Source organism: Peromyscus eremicus, chromosome 10, assembly GCF_949786415.1.
Source record: "Peromyscus eremicus chromosome 10, PerEre_H2_v1, whole genome shotgun sequence".
Taxonomy (NCBI): domain Eukaryota; kingdom Metazoa; phylum Chordata; class Mammalia; order Rodentia; family Cricetidae; genus Peromyscus; species Peromyscus eremicus.
The window spans coordinates 22,833,409-22,853,193 of record NC_081426.1 but is presented as its reverse complement, the minus strand read 5'-3'; the positions used below and the strand labels follow the sequence as shown (position 1 = coordinate 22,853,193).

The window sequence follows — 19,785 nt, the reverse complement described above, 5'->3', positions numbered from 1 at the left end:
CCATTCTCTCGGTGTCTCCTTCCCACCCTGCCCTCTTCTTGTCAGGTAAAGAAAGCTATTCTGATTATAGCTGGCAGTCGGGGCTCCTCACCCATCTCCTTGTCTGTTTTCACCACAGTTAAATGAAAAGCCTTGGCATACTTCAAATGTCCCCTTCCCCCTGGCCAGAAAGAATCCCGAGGGCAGAGATGTGTATTGGAATCTCCTGTTTCTGGTCCATCCCAAGCACCTGCCCAGCATAGCTAGTCCTCAGTGAGCAACCTGCAAGTACATAAACAACACTTCAAATAATTGTGAATGGAGGCCACGAGGAAATGACAGCTCCCCAGGCGCAACAGGACGGATACACGTTTGAGCTTAGAGAGACTGTGACACCCGAGCAAGACCTGCACAGGTTCAAGCCACACACAATCCCAGCAGGGGGAGGGGAAGTGGACACCAAGTCCCAAAGATGCTGGGAGAGGGAAAATCAGTGCTCTTCAGCGGAGTGTCCAGCCTCGTGCTCGGAAGTAGTTGGCTAATACAGAATAGACTCCCTGGTTTTTTTTTTTGGTGTGTGTGTGTGTGTGTGTGTGTGTGTGTGTGTGTGTGTGTATGTGTGTGTGTGTATGCATGTGTGCGTGCACTTTAAAAAAATTTTGGTTTGGTTTAAGTTTTGGTTTTTTGTTTGCTTTTTTAAGAGAGAGAAGGGGGGCTGGAGAGATGGCTCAGTGGTAAGAGCACTGACTGCTCTTCGAGAGGACCCAGGTTCAATTCCCAGCACCCACATGGCAGCTCACAACCGTCTGTAACTCCAGTCCCACCTGAAACCCATGGCAAAACACCAATGGACATAAAATAAAAAATAAATTAATAAAAAAAAGAGAGAGAGAGGAACATGAAGTTAGGTGGATGGGTAGGGGGAGAAGCTTGGAGAGGGGGAAAGAATGGGATAAAAATATACTGTGTGAAGAATTTAAAACAAAAGTAATGAAAATTATTGCACATGGTTATGAACATGTGAGCTCTCATTTCCACGTCACAGCAGAGAAATGGGCACAAGGCAGGGCTGACAGTCTCCTCGCTGTAGCTAGTAGAATGGGACAGTCCTGCCCACTGACACCCACTGTTGTCCCCGAGAACCTCATTTCTTTTTATCTGACATTTGAAGCTCCCACACGGTGTGTGTGTGTGTGTGTGTGTGTGTGTGTGTGTGTGTGTGTGTGCAGGGGGGCGGGGCATCTAGCTTCTGGAAGTCCTGAAATGACGGGAACGCTCTGAATGTTTGAGCAGCATATTTTAAGACAGACTTTAAAGCTAAAAAATGTTGAAAGACAAACACTGTATGATTTTTCACCTCTCAGATATTTGCAGAATCTGTTTTAGTTTTGAAAGAGGAAATAATAGGAAATACCTTCTAGAGTCTCATCTTCTGTAGGAAGTTGAGCAGGCACCATGTTCTGAAGGCTGACTCCAGTTCTGCAATAGACACCTAGTACTTGGAGGAAGTCCTGTGGGCCTATGGACTTCCTACACCAGTGGCTCTCAACTTTCCTGATGCTGCGACCCTTTAATACAATTCCTCGTGTGGTGATCTCCAACCGTAAAACTATTTTTGTTGCTATTACATAACTGTGATTATGCTACTGTTATGGACTGTCATGCAAATATCTGTGTTTTCTGATGGTCTTAGGTGACGCCTGTGAAAGGGTCATTCGACCCTACAGGGGTCATGACCCACAGGTTGAGAACCACTGTTCTACACAGTGATTTAGGGTTTGGCTCTGGCAGTCTGACGGGCACATGCATCCGGGTAGCAGAAGGGGAAGAAGATGGTTGGTGGGGAGAGACCGTCCTTTCCTAAAAGCTGGCCACTCTACTTCCTTAGATGTAGATGATGCAGTTACGGGAGCTCCCTGGGAAGGGAGCAGGAGCTCCCTCTGTGGGGTGAGGGGTCAGCATGGGGGATGGCAAGCTCAAGTGGCCGAGCCGCTAGCTAATCCCTCCGTGACCAAGAGGTGTGCCTGGCAGCTGTTCGAGGCCTAGGTCTTCTTGCCTGTAGGAGAAAGAGGAAATCTCCCAGTTGCTTTGAGGAATGAGGGTATACATGGCAAAGGCCACGCAACTCCTAGGTCAGGATTTCCTGAGTGACCAAGAAGAGGTGACCTGGCTCCCCTTCCCCTTGCAGCATCCTGTTTGCAGACATCGTGGGTTTCACAGGTCTGGCGTCCCAGTGCACCGCCCAGGAGCTGGTGAAGCTGCTCAATGAACTCTTCGGCAAGTTCGACGAGTTAGCCACGGTAAGTAAGCACGGTGTTCGCGCCGGTTCTGTTAAGCCGGACGGCTTCTGGAGGGGTGCTCTGCCGAGCCGGCCTCTGTGTCTGTAGGAACCTCACTGGTCAATGATTCCCCGTTAGGCCTGAGCCGGGCACCAGCACTTCACAAGCTCCACTGGCTTCTTCCAAGCGGCGTCCAGATGGAACCATGTCCTGCAGGCTGCACTCGGCCCTGGCTGGCCTGGCACTGTGCACCTAAGACAGCCGCAGCCCTCTCTCTACCTCAAGGAGCCTTGACTGTGCCTCTTCTGGGGCTGGCCTTGCTCTGGGCTTGCCACCCTTCTGAGCGGGAGAATACCTGCTGCCCCTTCCCCCAGCCCCTGCTGAAGCCCCTGCTCCTGCCGCAGACTTACCCCTCCCCAGCCCCTGTTGATGCTAGGGATGTTGGGGATGAACAGTAGGCCTCCTGCAAGCCTTGCTGAAGGGTGGCACTCTGTCCTTCGGCTCTATGTCCCTATGTGAGAGCCTGGTTTACGGTCTCAGGAGGCCTTTGCACTTCCCGAACTTTATCATGTAGGCCGAAATGCCCCGTAGCTCATCTATCTTGTAGATCTACGCTGATTCCAGCTCCCAGCCTGTGTAGGCACGGGACAGCTTCCACAGGACACCAGCTGTACCCCAGGAAGAGTGGGAACCGCTGAGCATGGGAGGAAGGGAGCAGAAGGCAGAGGTGGGAACACCCGGGCGTGCGATTTATCGGGGTGCTACTTCCTGCACAAACTTCGGGGTCTTAACACCCTATCGCCTTTACCCTTCAAGGTGGTGAAGGGGTTTGTGGGATGGAGTCACATTCTCTTTTGCCCAGCCTCTGCCTGGGGTGGGTACGCGTGCTGAGGAACTGAGGGGATGGGGCGGCCATTTCCGCCATCGGCACGTTCCTCAGTGGAGGCAGCAGGAAAGGGTTTCTTAGTGAAGTGGGTTGGGCAGCCAGGGCTGGCTGTAGCAGCCCAGAGATTTGTCAGAGCAGTGCTGGCTGGGTAAGGAGATTCTGGCGGGCACGGGTTAGGCCATTGGCAAATGCCAGGGGGCAGGTTTAGTGTTTGATGGCAGGTGGTGGTAACCCCAAGCTTGCTTCAGACGGCTGGGCAGAGAGGAGATTAAGGTAGGATGGGTGGGCAGCAGGGATTTTAGACAACACTCCCTTATCTTAGTTAGGGTTACTAGTGTTGGAGTAAACAGCACGCCCAAAGGCAAGTTGGGGAAGTCGGGGCAGAACTCAAGTGAGACAGGAAACTGGAGGCAGGAGCTGGTGGAAGAGTCTGTGTGGAGGGGCGCTGCTTATTGGCTTGTTCCTCATGGCTTGCTCAGCCTGCTTTCTTACAGAACCCAGGACCATCGGCCTAGGGATGGCCCCACCTACCATGGACTGGGCCCTCCCCCATCAATCACTAATTAAGAAAATGCCCTACAGGCTTGCCTGCAGCCCCTCTTATGGGGCGGTTTGTCTTCTCATTTCTCAGATGACTTTAGCTTGTGTCAGGTTGACATAAAAATATCAGCCGGGTGGTGGTGGTGCACGCCTTTAATCCCAGCACTCTGGGAGGCAGAGGCAGGCAGATCTTTGTGAGTTCGAGGCCAGCCTGGTCTACAGAGCGAGATACAGGAAAGGTACAACGCTACACAGAGAAACCCTGTCTTGAAAAAAAAAAAAAAAAAAACCAAAAAAAAAAAAACCAAAAAAACCAAAACAAAAACAAAAACAAAATCTCCCCATACTCCTTTTATGAGGTCTCATGGGATGTTGCTGGAGTAAACATCCTGGAATTGAGTGGTGAAGTTGTTGTCTATGTTCCTAAAGATCTTCTGGAAAACCCATCCTGGGGCACCCAAGGATGTCCTAGCCAGGGTGTCATAGGACCCCTGACTGGGAAAGGCTTGGCCTTCTGAGGAGAGGTAGACTGTTTTTGTTGGACGCAGGGGCTGCCTGTCTGTGAGGCCTCTGCAGCCTTGTCTTGTTGTCCCTGGGTCTTGTCCCCGGAGTGTGGCTGTGCCTGTCTTCATATAAGCTGCCCTCACCTCTGAGGTGCGTCCCTGGATCTTGTTGTGGCACAAAAGATTTCTGGTCCCACATGAAGGAGGGCTGCTGTTGGATAGGAGAGTGGGGTGGGGATGGGGGGAGCGTGGCCAGCATGCAGCTCACTGCGGTGAGGGTGAGTCGCCCCTCTGTGTCTGGGTCAGAAAGCACATTTTGACAAGGTACGGGGTAGCTTGGAGGAGACTCCAGCCTGCAGCTCTCACTGGTGTAGCCAGTGGTGTTCCCGGGTCTGTCTCTGACTTTACCAGGGAGCTCATTCGTTGGAGGCTTCTGATCAGAGGGTCAAAGTTGGCCTTTTTTTTTTTTTTTTCTTGCTTGTGCCGCTAAAAGTTGTGGTAGGAGGGGGACTAGGTTCCCCATCCCCAGCCTGCAGGTCATCCAGGAATTTCTGAGGCCAGCATCATCCCCCAAAGGAGCCACTTTCAGTCAGCTCCAAGTGTCTGCTCCCCCACTTAGGGACTTCCCCAGAACTAGTATAGCTCTCCTGCAAGGCACCGGCCTTGTGTCCCCTGCCTTCGATGGTGGCTACAGGAGTTGAGGACAGTAAAGGTGGAACAGTCTTCAGTGACTGCTGACGGGCCTAGATGACTTGAAAGTGTTTTCCTGCTGAGCCAGTGTCCTGCAAAGGGCAGACGATTCACTCTTCATGAATCTCTTCAGGATTGTCACAATGGTGTTGTATCTAGAAAAATCTTTACCTAATCAAGAATTGTAGGTATCTCCTACCTGTCTTTTCCTTGGGAAATTGTGTGCTTTAAGGCTTTCCTGAGTGGCACGGTTTGAGGGTGAACTGTGAAACACCCCTGTGTCGTGCCTCTCAGGATGGCGTGAGCCCAGGGGCTCTGTCCTCTCCATCGGCATGCACGGCTGCAGCCCCATTTGCTTTGCGGCCTTGGGTTGCAGTGAAAGGACTTCAGTGCAGTGCCATGCTGGACTCTTCCCCTGGCCGCCTGGCTGTGGTGCCCCTTGACCATTTACATCAGTGCCACTGTTGGGGTGCCCACAGAACCCTTCGTGTAGAGTACCCCCCAGGCTGAGCTGCCACAGCTCTTGTTCCTGAGGACACTGTTCTGAGTAGCAGGACTCACAGTGCTAGGCAGAGACCAGATGTATCATCCTGGATACAGACTGCCTTCAGGTGACCCTGGATTTGGCCAGCGGAGAGAGTTCCAGGTGTCTCTGAGAAACCGGACGTTCAGAACTGTGCAGCCCCCACAGCTGACTTGGCTCCCCAGTGACTTCAGGAGAATCACCTCCCATAGCACAGTCTCTTGTTGTAAAGTGCTAGTTTGTTTCTGGGGGCATGGGATTGAGCTGAAGTGAGTATTTTCCGGAAGTCTTCTAGACAAAATGCTTTCAGTGGGGTCTGTTTGGACTTGAAGCACCCCACCGCAAGGGTACAGCTAAGAGCCCAGTTGAGATCTCGGAGGCTGGTGGGAAGCAGGATGGGCTGTGTAACAGTGGGATGATGCCACCACAGTGATGGCTGTGGGTGCACAGAGGGCTCTGTGGTGGGGCACAGTAGCCAGCACCCCACAGCTGGCAGAAGATTGGCCGGTGGGAACAGACATAATCCCCTCCCCTTGGGCCTACCTATCTTGTGACTTCTGTCCTCAAAATCAAGGTAGAACTTTAAGAGCATGGACTGAACGTTTTGGATGTGGTGGCAATCGACAACATGAGTAGGAAGTGGTGGCCCAGTTACACCCTGTGACAGGTGGGGCAGGGTACCCTGTCATGTTAAGGAGATGCTTACATAATGAAGCCAGTTCCCCAGGGCCTTGTGGTTTCAAAGCCTGTCGCCTGGGAGAGAACTGGCACCTATCATTCCAAGTTCCAAAGGTCATCTCTGTGAGGGCTTGCTTATTTGGCCTTTGGCCTCTGATCTTTTAGCTATCTGGAGAGGAGAGGAGCAGCTGGCCCACCAGTTCATCCTGTTGCCTTGTGTGGGTGTTTTGTACTCTTCTGAGACAGGGCAAGCCACACTCACTTCCAAGCCAGCTCTGAGGACCTAGTTATGACGAAGGAGCCCGGGACACAGTAGAGGTGCCATGGATTTACCAAGTGAGCAGTGCCACACTAAGTTGTCTGCTCAGTGGCCTCTGGACTCACCACCCTGGGATCTGAGAGCAGTAGACCTCTGAGGATGCCCACATATGAGGAGAATCAGAAAAGCCTGGGCCCATCCTCCTCGGCTGCAGCAGCCTTCTCTAGAGACGCTGAGCAAGCTGGGAGCAGACCAGCACTGATGAGACCCAGCATGCTTGCTGCTTGCATTTGCCTTTCCCGAGGGCTCTGTTTCCCAACAGTGACAGCCACTAAGTGCTCTTTCTTGTTCACCCCTTCTTTTCCCTGGGACAGTGGGAAGTCTTTGGAGTCTGGCTGGGCGAGCGCCTAGAGAGAAAGTCAGTGGTGATGTGGCTCACAGATGTGTCTGGGAAGAAGCACACCTCTGACTGGCCTTTGTAGGTGATGTGGGTGTCATGTGGGTGTGGGGTGTACTCCCAACCTGGGGTAGCCATTCTGGTATTGCTCAGCCCTGCCAGAGGACGTGGTCGTCCTTGGAGAGCTCATGTCGGTCCTGTCAATTCTCCTCCCATGAGGGGTTCTTTGTTGTTACTTTGCTGGGGAGAGGAAAGATAGCTTCCAGGGCCTGTTCCAGAACCACTCATCAGAGTTCCAAATAACCTGGAAATCTTCATTTGACTCACTGGATTTTGTGGCCAGCATTTGAGAGAGCTGCTTGCTAAAGCACATGCTTATGTGCAGAACACTGGGCCTGAGGGGTGGGACCTTTATTTCCCCTACTCTGAACCCCTGAATCTTCCTCCCTTCTAGTTGAAACTCAGCTTCACTGCCCCAAGACTGATTTTGTGCAGCCCTCCTGGCCCCATGCTAGCCACAGTCTCCAGGGACCCTGCATAGTTCCTGGACCCTGGCCTTGCTGCCTTTCCTGCATGGGGTAGCCCTGCCAAGCCCTCCTGGAACAAGAAGATATGAGAGCCCCCTCCATCACCACCCAAGGGAGGCGTAGTACCTTGTGAGCTGAGTCTGGGTGTTTGGGGGAAGATACTTGTTGAGAAAAGTCTATCTTTTGTGAAAGACTTTGTGAACAGAGGAAAGGCTTAAACAGTGCGTATCTTCCGTGGCCTAATGTGCTTCTCCCTCTCAACAAACAGGGACTGTAGCTGAAAGTTTTCCTGGTCCCGCCTGGCTCCCACGGCCTCTCAGTCCCGCAGCCACTCAGACTCAAATGAATACACAGAGGCTTATATTAATTACGAATTGTATGGCCTACTGGCTCAGCTAGATAGATCTTACATCTTAAATTAGCCCCTAACTATTAATCTATGTATTACCACATATTCCGTGGCTTTACCTACATCCCATTACATGTTACTCCTTTGGCGGCTCACTGGAGTCTCCTCTGCTCTTCTTTCTTCTCTTCTCTCTCTCTAGTTAGAGTGTCCCGCCTAACCGTATTCTGCCTCACCATTGGCCAAACAGCTTTATTTATCAGCCTATCAGAGCAACACACATTCACAGCATACAGAACATCCCCATCCCCATATGGCTCTGGCTCCTAAGTGCTTGCCCTTGACTGGTGTCACACTAAGGGATGTCAAGGCTGTGTTGGCTTCTGGGTGCTGCCTACACTCCACACATTCCTGCAGCAGCTTTCTCTTGGGGCACGCCTTCTTCAGAGCTAGCTTTGCTCTCTATCCTGTTCTCAGCTTCTTGTTCCCTGCTGTTCTGGTGGCATGGAAGGGCCCGTAAGAGAAAGTACTTTTATTCCTTTTCATTGCCTGGAAGCGTCGTCCCATTGTCTGGCTGAATCAAAGCTTGTTGTCTCTTCACAGCCTGATGGGCATCTGGGTTATTTCTGGGCTAGGTTATTCCAAATAAAGCTGCCGAGAGCATTTGTGTATAAAACTGTGTGCCGATGAGTGCTTTCCGCTTTCTTGCATAAATACGTAGGGGTGGGCTGATGGGAAAATATGCTGAATTTACGTTTAACGTTTTTAAGAGATGAGTCCAGTACTTTCCAGATTGCCTATTGCCACACACAACAACAGCGTGTGGGTGCTAGTTCCTCTGCATCTTTGTCTGCTGCTGTGGCTAGGCCTTTAAATGGGTGTGTGTCTCGGTCTCCCTAGTAACAAACCATGAGTCTCTTTTAATTGCTTGTTGGCCATCCATGTATCATCTATGGAGAAGTATCCATTCAGGGTTTTTTTTTTTTTTTTTGACCATCCTTCTTTTTAAATTGGGTTGATTGATTTCTTACTGTGGAGTTTTGAGAATGTGTATATTATATTTATTTGTAATTGTTTTAGTTAGGGTTGTACTATGTTGTCTGAGCTGGCCTCAGACTCACATCACCCTGTCTTAGCCCCCAAGTGCTGAGGTCACAGGTGTGTGCCACTGTGCCCCACCTAAGAGTTCATGATAGTCTCCAAGCAAGCCCTTCTTCAGACACATGGCTTGTAATTTGTTTTCCTTGTAAAATTTCTTCCTTCTAATAGTATTGCTTTAAGAGCAGAAAATTTTAAATTGTCTGTCGGCTTGTTTCTTTTATGGATTGCCATTTTTGTGTTGTTTCTGAACCATCCTTGCCCGGTGTCTGTCTCTGTGCTGGTTTCTCAAGGCCGCGGTGGCAAAGTCCCGTGTAGATCTGGAAGCTTGAAACAGCAGGAATTTGTTTGTACAGGTTTGGAGCCTGCAAGCTGAATCAGTACTGCTTGGCAGACCTGTACTCCCTCCAGGCGCTCCAGAGAGAATGTCTTCTGCCTCACACACCTTCTGCTGGCTCCTGCCAGGTCACTTCAGTCTCCTTCTGCCTCAAGTGGCCTTTTTTCCTCCTCTCTTCCTCCCCTCCCCCCAGCCCCTTACCCTACCCCCCTCCATCCTGGGGGTTTTTCCTATTTCAGATCTTCAACTAAATCGTATCTATAGAGATTCATCTTTTTATTGCCCAGTTAAGATGATACCATTGATATTTTTGAGCAATATATGTATTGCTCACTACACACTGAACTCCTCACTCTGAGTTTTGGTCTTTTTGCTGAAAGAAATGAGACTGGCTTTGACTATTTCAAGGGATTAGTGTAGGAAGAAGCTAAATAGCAAAAGTCACATAATATAAAGTCTAAAATTTCCAGCCTGGTGCCTAGCCCAGGGTTGACATGCAATGGAGATAATAATAATAATTACCACCCCAGCCAGAGAACCGTACACAAATGAGGCCATCTGTTAGAACAGCACAGATATCTGGAAGTTCAGTGTGAAAAAAATTAGGGTATTCTCTCCCAAGATATTAGCTCATTTTTCTTTAATCCCATCAAGTTCTTAATTCATATAACCAGATAAGGTTTGCTGCAGAAAATGTCCATTTGCTAGCTGGGTCTGTTTTAGAGAACTGTCAATTAACTGCTGTCTCACTACCCCGATGATTAAATCAGGCTCCAGCTCTGCAGAGGTTCACTCACCCTGCTCCTCACCAGCTGTGGTGTCACCCCTGACCCCCATACACACACACACACACACACACACACACACACACACACACACACACACAGAAGAGCAAGTGTTCCTTAAACACTTGCTTCGTAAGCTCGGACTGCATCACAGAGAGCGGAGTATATTCTGTGAGGTCTGTGTCCAAACTGAAAACAGCCGCCCTCAGAAGCCCAAGCAGATTCACTATCGAATACAGTGTAGTACTTAGACATTCTTTGTGCGCCTATGTTTTCCCATGACTTTACAAAGACATTGCTCTTAGGGAAACACAGGTGACAGATAGAAGGGCAACTAATCTTGATCCCGTGTGTTGTTTACCAGTTGCCTCAGCCAAGCCTGCTCTGTCCAGTAGGGCTAAACAAATTTAGTAAAACTGTTTGTCTCACCAAGGTCTGATAGACTCCCCGGTAGTGTTTACATTTTGAGTTAACTTTGATATATGATGTGAGGTGTAGATCAAAGCCATTTATTTTACCTGTAGGCTCTCAACGGTTTGCTGAGAAGACTAACCTTTCTCCACTAAACTACCTTATCAGATTTTTAGGAAACTCGCTTTTGCGTGTATAGCTGGGTGGGAATCTTTCTAGACTTTCTATTCTGTGGCGTTGCTCCGTGTGTCTGCCTTGACACCCAGACTATACCTTGGTCCTATAGCTTCATGGAGTCTGTGATCAGGTGTTGTGATCCAGCAAACTGCAGTGTTCTTTTTTCAAGGTGACTTTGGCTGCTTTAGGTCCTGTGCTTTTTAATACAGATTTTTAGAATTATCTCTCTGGCTTTAGCACAAAGGCTGCTTGCCAAAACTATACCATGAATCTGGTGAGAACTAGCACCTACAGATGCAGAAACTTCTGAACAGAGTTCATCTCTCCATTGAGACAACTTGTTTCATTTTCCTTCAGAAATGTGTGGTTTTTTTCAACATACAGATGTTTCATATCTTTTTTCTTTTTTGTGTGTTTCATATATTTCTTCAGACTTGTCCCTAAGTAGGTCCTACTTTTGATAGCATAATTCATGTTAATTTTAAATATTAACTTATAATTGTTTTTTTTTTTTTTTTTTTTTTTTTTTTTTTTTACTAACAGCAGACGACAGAGTCAGGTTTTTTTTGTTGTTGTTGTTGTTTTTTGTTTTTTTTGGTTTTTTGAGACAGGGTTTCTCTGTGTAGCTTTGCGCCTTTCCTGGAACTCACTTGGTAGTCCAGGCTGGCTTTGAACTCACAGAGATCCGCCTGGCTCTGCCTCCCGAGTGCTGGAATTAAAGGCGTGCATCCACCACCGCCCAGCAGAGTCAGTTTTTATATTGATTTATTGTTCTGAAAATGGAATAACCTGGTTTCTAGTGCAGTTTAGAAATTTCCACTGGACTTTCCATATGAATGATCACATTTGTACATGAATTCAGCTTAGTTTGTTTTCCTTTGGGAAGCCTTTTGTTTTCATTTTCTTGCTTCACTTTACTGGCTAGAGCCTCTGGTATAATGTCAGACGAAAGTGCAAGAGCGGCATTCCTGTCTTGTTCTCTATTTCCGGGGAGGCGTTCTGCATTCTTTCATCATTAAGAATCGTATTAGCAGTGGGGTTTCTGTGGAGGCTTTTTGTTGAACTGAACAAGTTTCCCTTTATCCCCAGTTTTCTCTGGTTTGTTTTTCTGAATCTGGAATGCCAGTTGTGTTTTGTTGGTGTTTCCCCGTTATGCATCTGTAGGGATGGTCCTGGTTTCCTGGGTTCATCACTACGGGAGGAATTGGATGCTTGATGTTAGCGTGTGAACACACCGGTGTGTTCCTGGGACCTCTCTACACCTATTCTCTTCCTTACGTGTTTTTGGCTCTAATTTGCCGACATTCTCTCTAGAACTTTCCCCATCTGTGTTAAGATCTTATCTGTGGCAATTCTTACTCCATCTCTCCGTCTATCTTGTATGATCTTACTCTGTGCCATTTCTTACTCCATCTCTCCATGCTATCATGTATGATCTCAGGGCTAAGTTGGTACAGGCTTCCTCTTGTTCAGTTCTTGGGAGGACCATGTAAAATGGGTGCCCTTCCTTTCTGAATATGTGGTAGAATGGGAAATCTATGAATTCAGAAGGGACAATTAGGTTATATTTCTCAGATGACTTTAATGATTTGTGTTTCTTTAAGGAATTTGTCAGCTTACTGCAGGTTTTTAACTGTCACTGAGTAAGGTTTTTGTCATACTTCCACATCCTTCCCAGTGGCCGCCTCTGCAGCCCCCACCGCTCGTATCCCTGATTTTGGTAATTTGTATATCTTTTCTCTCTCTATCTCTCCCTCCCCTGCCATCCCCTCTCCCTCTCCTGTCCCCTTCCCATCTTTCCCCCAGCCCTCTGACCTCCTAATTTTCTGGTTGATCAGTTTTGTTGATTTTCTTAAAAGATGTGCATTTAATTTTATTGATTTCTTAATTTCATTAATTTTCTTCTAGGCTTAACTATTGTGTTTCTTATTTTGGTTGAATTTACCTCTTTTTGTAGCTTTTTAAGGTTCAATTGAGACCCTTATTTGGGAACTTTGGAGGCTTTAATGTAAGTTTTTCATGCTATAAATTGCCTCTGAAATGCTATTTTAGCATCATCCCAAATATTCTGGTATTTTGTTTGTCTGCTTGCTTATTTATTTATTGAGACAGGGTCTCTCTATGTAGTCCTAGCTATCCTAGAGCTCAAACTCACAGAGATCCTCCAGCCTCTTCCTCCTGAGTGTTGAGATTGAAAGTGTGTGCCACCATGCCTGGCCTGTTGTATATTTATTTTTATTCAGTTCGAAATACTTTTAAATTTCCCTTTTCTGTTGAATATTCCTTTACACCGTGTGAATATATGTCGCTGTGATTGTTTTAATAAAGAAGCTGACTGGACAATAGCTGGACAGGATACACTTAGGCAGGAAAGCCAAACTGAGAATGATGGGAAGAAGAAAGGTGGAGTCAGAGGAGTTGCCAGCAGATGCAGAAGAAGCAGGATGTGTAAAACATGAGGTAAACAGCCATGAGCCATGTGGCAGAGGGTAGATAAGAAATATGGATTAATTTAAATGCAAGAGTTAGCTAGTAACAAGCCTGAGCTATTGGCTAAGCATTTGTATAAGCCTCAGTGTGTTTATTTGGGAGCTGCTGGTGGGAAAGAAACTTCCTCCTATACCTTTTGACTCTTTTTAGATTATTTTTAAATTTTTTTCTTAGTACCAGGTGGGTATTGAACCCAAGGTTGCACATGCTGACTAAACCCCCAGCCCAGTCTTTCTGTTTTTGAGCTCTCCTCAGATATACTTTTAAGTCAGAGAACACATGTTTATAACTTGAATTAAAAAAAAATAGGCCCAGAATATGGTTTATTTGGCAAAGGACTTGTGCACACTTGGACATGAGGTGTGCTCTGCTCTTGTAGAATTTTCCTGTCAACAGTGTGCTCTATAAATACACCAGGCCTGCAGGCTGATGGGATGGATTGTGCCTTATCTTCTACTTCTTGATGACTATCCTGGCCCTGTGTTCTCTCTATCATTGGAGCAGTTCATTAAAGTCTCCACAGTAACTTCTGGGAACCTTTCCCCTTTCTTAAATGTATGCAATTTCATGTTTAATTCTCAACAGAATTGTTATTCCCTCTTGGTGAAGTGCCTCCTCTGTTATTAAGAAATGACCCTCTTGGTCCCGGAAATAATCCTTAGCTTGCAGCCTCATTCGCCTGCTGGCTTTGCCGTTCTGACGCGCTCCTGTCAGGAAGACGCCTTTCCCTGCACTGTAAGTTTTGGTCCGTTCTGCCTTTTTGTGAAGATTGGTTCCAGTTTGGTTTTGCATTTTTATTTTTTTTAATCTGAGTACTAGTCCCTACTTTAACTGGGTGTGCAGGCTGCACCCTTGCTGTGTTTGAGCCGAAGGCTGGCCCCTGTGTCTTACGTCAGTTTCCCCCATTTGTGCTTTGCTCCCCCCCCCCCCCCTCACAAGCTTATTGAACGTTTGATGATTCCATTTCACTGTGTTGGTTTTAGCTCCTGTTTTTTTCATCGTTACCTTAGGGTTTAATTAGAATTTTTACTTGGGAACAGTCCACCATCATGTGACTTCTCGTTTACAGGCTGTGAGGCTGAGGCACAGTTATGGTGTGCCCCTGTTGTCCTCAAGAAATCCTTGAAGTTAAATTCATGGCAACCATTTCATGTATGTGTGCATACATACATACATACATACTTTATCTTGTTATATAGAATAAACTCCATTTTACATTGTTAATATTTTGTCTGTGCACTGAATCCTCTTTGAAAGAGATTTAAATAACACCAAGTCTTGCTCTTTATTCCCATAGCTATCATTTCTATGGCTGTGTGCCCATGTGGTCAAGATTCCTGTGTGTTGTTATCTTCCTGCCTACGGGCTCTCCTTTAGCATGTCAGTGCCTCGCTGCCGGGATGTTCCTGTATTTCTGAAAAGCTCTTTGTCAGGACGATGTATTTCTCCTGGGTGTAGAATCCTAGGCTGTCAGTTCAGTTTCCCTGACTCCCTCCACACTCTAAAGGCAATGCGCTCGCTGCCTTCTTGTCCATTTCTGATGAGATACTGGTTCTTACTGTTTTGTTCCTTTGTATGAAGTAGGTCCTCCCCACTTCTAGCTACTTTCAGGATTTTCTCTTTGTTACCTTTCTAAGAGCTTTGGTTTTGATGTCTCAGGACCGGTTTCCTATACTTGCTGTTTACTGAACCTCTTATACCTGTGGCTTTGACAGTTACATCGAATTTAGAAGCGATGACATAGTCAGGTCGCTGATTTCAAATACTCGTCCTCTGTGGCATCAGCGCCACCTGATGAGGTTCTCGGAAGGTGACCCTGCAGTCGCTGATGGTTTTGCTGAAACGATTGGGATGCCTTTTCTATTGCAACTTGGTTTCGAACAGCATTTGCTGTCTTCTGCAGCGTCTGACGTGTCTTTCCCACTCAGTGTCGTTTCCCTCTTAGTCTTAGTTTTCAGCTAACAAGTTCAATTTTGATCATTTCCCCCCTTGAAGTAGCAGCTAGAAAGCTTGACATGGCCCCCCTGCTGTACAAATTGCTCCTCCCGCTCCGTTCCCTGTGAGTGCCCTGTGATCTTAAGTGGATGGTTGCTCTGATCGGCGTGAGCCCTTCTGGAGAAGCCTGTGTGTGGGCTTCCTCACAGGTGCCTGCCGTGGTTTTGAGTCCCCGACACTGTGATGCAGGGTGGCCTCTGTGAAGCTCAGGCTTGGAAAACGGCCCACACCTGCAGCCCAAGCGCCTTCTCTTTTTGAAGGTCTCTGTTAGAAGTTAAGCAAACACAGGCCGTGCTTGCCTTCATTTCAACACTAGCTGACGGTTTATTTGCCTCCTTAGTCACAGCTGATGCTCCCAGAAGAGAGCAGTTGTTTTTTTACCTTTCCCCCAGTTACTGAATACTGTTAGATTTGCACTGGTCCTTTTTATCTTTAAAGACCTGGCCACATCTCTTTGATATGATGGGAGGACATGTGTCCTGGTGCCCAGTTACCCCATACCCACCGTGAAAAGACTAGAATTCTTCTCTGGATGTTAGTTTTCTTAATGGGAACATGATCTGGTTGGATATGCACACAATGCCTTTGGCTGGATGCTGGAGGCTAGGATGGGGCATGGTGAGATCACAGTATACCGTCTGCAGAGAGAACCAATCTAAGCATGGCCTCTTACCACCCGGGCCGCCTGCTGCTCATTTTGAGCCCATTGGTACAGTTCAGTTTGAACCCTTCTGGAACCCTTTGCCCTCAGGAGGATCCTATCATGGTGTGGTAGGTTGTCAGCTGCCTGGCACTGGTTAGAAGATGGAGCCAGAGTTAAGGTCGTGGTTGCATTGATAGATACCAACTGACGCATGCAACAATTAGCTGCACAGCATAGTGAGGTTATACACCTTGAGAAACATTTCCTCCCCCAGGACCCCACCTCCCAGATCTGAGCAGTGCTTGTTGTATGCTGGATCTGCTGAGGGCTTGTTGTAGTCAAAGTTGTCCCCAAACACGGACGTACTTGGAGACTTTCTAATCTAGGGAATTCCAGAAAAATATTTAGAGAATACTTCAATGACTGCTCCTATAGATCCGATCTGAACTGTTCTAAGGCAGTGGTTCTCAACCTTCCTATGCTGTGACCTTTTAATACAGTTCCTCATGTTGTGGTGACCCCCCACTATACAATTACTTTCGTTGCTACTTCGTAACTGTAACTTTGCTACTGTTATGAATCATAATGTTAATAATATCTGTGTTTTCTGATGGCCGTAGGTGACCCCTGTGAAAGGATTGTTCCACCCCCAAAGGGCTCGTCACCCACAGGTGGAGAACCGCTGTTCTAAAGGCTCATGCACTGAAGGCTTGGCTCCCAGATGGCAGTGCTGTTTGGGGAGTTTGCTGGAAAGTTGTCTGGGAGAAGTAGGTCACTGTGTGCCTGCCCTGAAAGACGGGATCATGTCTTGGGTCCCTTTCTGTCTCTTTTCCTGCTTCCTGGCATGACAAGTGGCCAAAGTTGTCCCTCCTTGCCTTTTCTGCCACGATGCTGTGCTTCACTGGTCCACAAACAGCAGAGCTGGTAGACATGGACTGAGACCTTTGAGTCCGTGAGTCCAGTGAGTATTCCATCCCTGCCTGTCTTTCTTCTGGGAGTTCTGTTGCAGTGCTGAGCATGTTGATTGACACCAGAGTTTGAGTTAGGGTCACTTGCATTAATTTACTTTGCTTTAGGGCAGAATAAGACACTTGTACCAAGTTGAGGAATCTTCTTGCAGGGTGGTGGCAAAGGTTCATGGCTCTAGGATACAATATGGCCACTTTGTTTAACTTTTAGTTGCTGTGAGTTGATGTTACTATGGTCTGCGCTATTGAAGTTATTGTTCTCCATTTTTGTGTCAACTCTGGGTATTTCCAGAAGGGCTCATTCAGGCTAGACTAACCAGAACTGTCTCTGTTAGGGTCAAGGTGCATCATGAGTCTGCTCGATGCCATCCATTGTCCTGTGTCCTTCCTGGCCTTTGACCCCACGCAACCTTCCAGAGGCTTCAACTCAGAGGCAGGACTCACCATGTGGTCACAGGCATTTGGTCACATCACCTCCACTTGTCCTGCCTCAGTTTCCCTGCTTATGAAACGTGAAGAGGACACCAGAAGGAGTATCACATTCCTTCTTGCTCCAACATGCTGGTTCTGTGAGCCATTCAAAGCCCGAGTATACCGTGGAAAGCTGAAATGAAAGAGACAATAGTTGTATTCACTCTTTTGTTCTTAGAGCAAACTGGCATGGTCCATGTATTGTCAAGCACAGACAGGGCTGGGGTGGAGAGACAATGTGAAGAGGACCAGATCCTGGTCCTTACAGCTCAGGGAGGAAACTCCTGAATCTTCAATAAGTAACTGTGCAAGGCTGGCAGTTTGCTGGGTAAGGTGGCTGCAGGGTATAATCGGTGTATAGATAAAGTGACGCCTGGAAGGAGAGTATGGGTGTTAGACAGGAGGGTGGACATCAGGGAGAGTTCGGCTGAATTGTGATTTAAGTTTGGGAGCTGATCAGGCAATGGGTGCCAAGGCTAGAGTGAGAAGCAGACAAGTCAAGTGGGGGAGGTATGGATTCCATGCACAGGTGGAGAGGTATGCACCCCTCAGTCCATCAGTGGGGAAGTGGGGAGGCAAAGGTTTCTAAGAATGTGTTCATTCAGAAAATGGCTGCCAAATCCCAATTTGTGGACTGCACATTTTTTTTCTAGATTACAGGATGCCATATGAGTGGGTGTGGCATCAACTCTGACCTTGAGATCCTGACATTGGGAACCTTACGAAAACATTGACATGTGCATCAGACTGGAGGGGACAATATGATGGGTCCCATGCACCCATAATGTAGGGTCAGCGGTGACTAGTTGTGGCTGTCTTCTTTGCTCTCCAGACGTCACCTGACTTCATAGACAGTGCATAGGTTTGCCATCTGAGGCTGCTCAACCGGTACCAACACCATTCCATTGTCCAACCCAGCCAAACAGGGAACAGCCAGATTATTTCCAACACCTCCTCTGAGTTTGGCTATTCCACAGCTGGTTTGTTCACATCAGCATGCAAGTGAGATGGATACAGATCTTGATTGCCCCCCTGGAATTTAACATGTAGGGTGACTGAGTGCAAACACATAGATAGAAGCTAGTGCCATCGAGGGAAGTTTGTTACTCACAGCCCCCAAGATAAGAGAGACAATGTTCTGTTCTCTGCAGTGCTGTGTTTTTACCTTTGAAAAAAAAAAAGAAGTTATATTGAAATTTCTAATCCATTTAACCCTGCACTCTTCATTTATATGTTTGTGTCTTTTCCTTGATGCTGCAGATTCTAATGAAGTGCCTTGATTTGAACATATACCCCAAGGTTCATATGTTGGCAACTTAATGTCTTAGTCAGCAAAGGAGGAAGCTGGGGCCTATTATGTGATTAGACCACAAGGGCTTAATGCTGGCTTGGGCTAGTTACCACAGAAACAGGTTGTTGCAATGCAAATTTGGTCACCTCCTGCCCTCTGTGTCTCATGCACTCTCTTGTCTTCCTTTCCACTCTGGGAGCATGAAGACCCTTGAGGAGCATGGTCTCTCAGCCGGTTCGAGAACTGTAAGAAGTACATCTCAGTTCTTTATAAATGACCCGGTCTTGAGCATTCTATTGTAGTAGCATAAATTGCACAAAGAGAGGCAACAATACTACTTGTTTCACTCCTCTCTAGGTAGTAGGTTCAAAACAATATTGTCAGTCATCAAGAATAAGACTACTGAGTTCACCTTAACGTTTCCTAGTGTTTGCTTTTGTTCTTGGCTGAGGTTACCAGCTAGATAGTGAAGTGATGTTTTCATGTGCTTTGAAATAATTCTCTGGGCGACCTTCTTCCCCAGGTGGTCACAGTAAGTTATTCCATTTTGTTTGGATTTTTAGGCATCACTCTTTCTTGCCCAATTTATTTTTATTTTTTATTTTTTAGTATATATACAAAATACTTGCAAAGGTCGGTTCCACAGTGAAAATCCCTCAGATGCATTGCAAGAGGCTACTGCCCCCTTCCTCCTACAGAAGTGGTTAAGCACCTATGCTGTGTTTGGGTTTGATCTTGCTCCTCCTGTGCGGGCACATGCACCCCCCCCCACCACACACACACACACACACACACACACACACACACACACACACACACACACTACAATGCAGACCTGTTCCTCTCTGTCCTTCCTAACACTAGAGAGACCACCAGGGACTGTATTTGCCTCGTCTGGTCCCTGTTGATGGGCAGATGTGTGCAGAGGTCTCGATTTGTTTTTTTTTTAGCTCCTCTGTCTCTGACTTCCCACCCACTTTAATGTATCCCCTGGGAGAGCTCCGTGCCTTTCTCTCTAACTGTGGTGTAGCAGGTGAGCGTTTGTGGTGCCCATCACCTGTACTCTGTCGTATAGAGATGGTGTTCTCAAAGGTCCTATTCCAAGTACAGCTTGTCTTACCATCTTTGTAGGACTTGGCCAGTCTGATTTTTAGTAATTAAAGTTTTTTAAAAAACACACATTCTATTTTACGTGTATGGGTGTTTTGCCTGCCTGCATGTCTGTGTGCCAGGTGGGTGCCTGTGCCCATGGAGGCCAGAAGAGGGCAACCAACCTCTGGCTACTGAGAATCAAAGTCTGGTCCTCTGGAAGAACAGCCTGTGTTCTTAACTGCTGAGCCATCTCTCCAGCCCCCACTTCGGACTTTAAATGCAGCAGTTAGGGTAAAAAAAAAAAAATAGATTAATCCAGTCTTGCCTTCCCTGTACTGGGGAGTTGGTGGTGCTGGGCTTGCCCGTCTCTCAGAATTGGGCCACTTGGGTAGGTTGTTTTAAGACTGACTCTAGCGGGGA

The 19,785-nt window shown here is 47.3% G+C and overlaps 1 protein-coding gene across 1 annotated transcript in view; it reads left to right on the top strand.

The window, feature by feature from the left end:
- The window catches only part of Adcy1 (adenylate cyclase 1), a 122,269-nt gene that overhangs the window by 46,460 nt on the left and 56,024 nt on the right, over positions 1 to 19,785 (top strand). Inside the window, exon 4 of the mRNA XM_059275024.1 lies at positions 2,168 to 2,279. Coding sequence (XP_059131007.1) covers positions 2,168 to 2,279 — 112 coding nt within the window. The remainder of the gene's footprint in view (positions 1 to 2,167; positions 2,280 to 19,785) is intronic.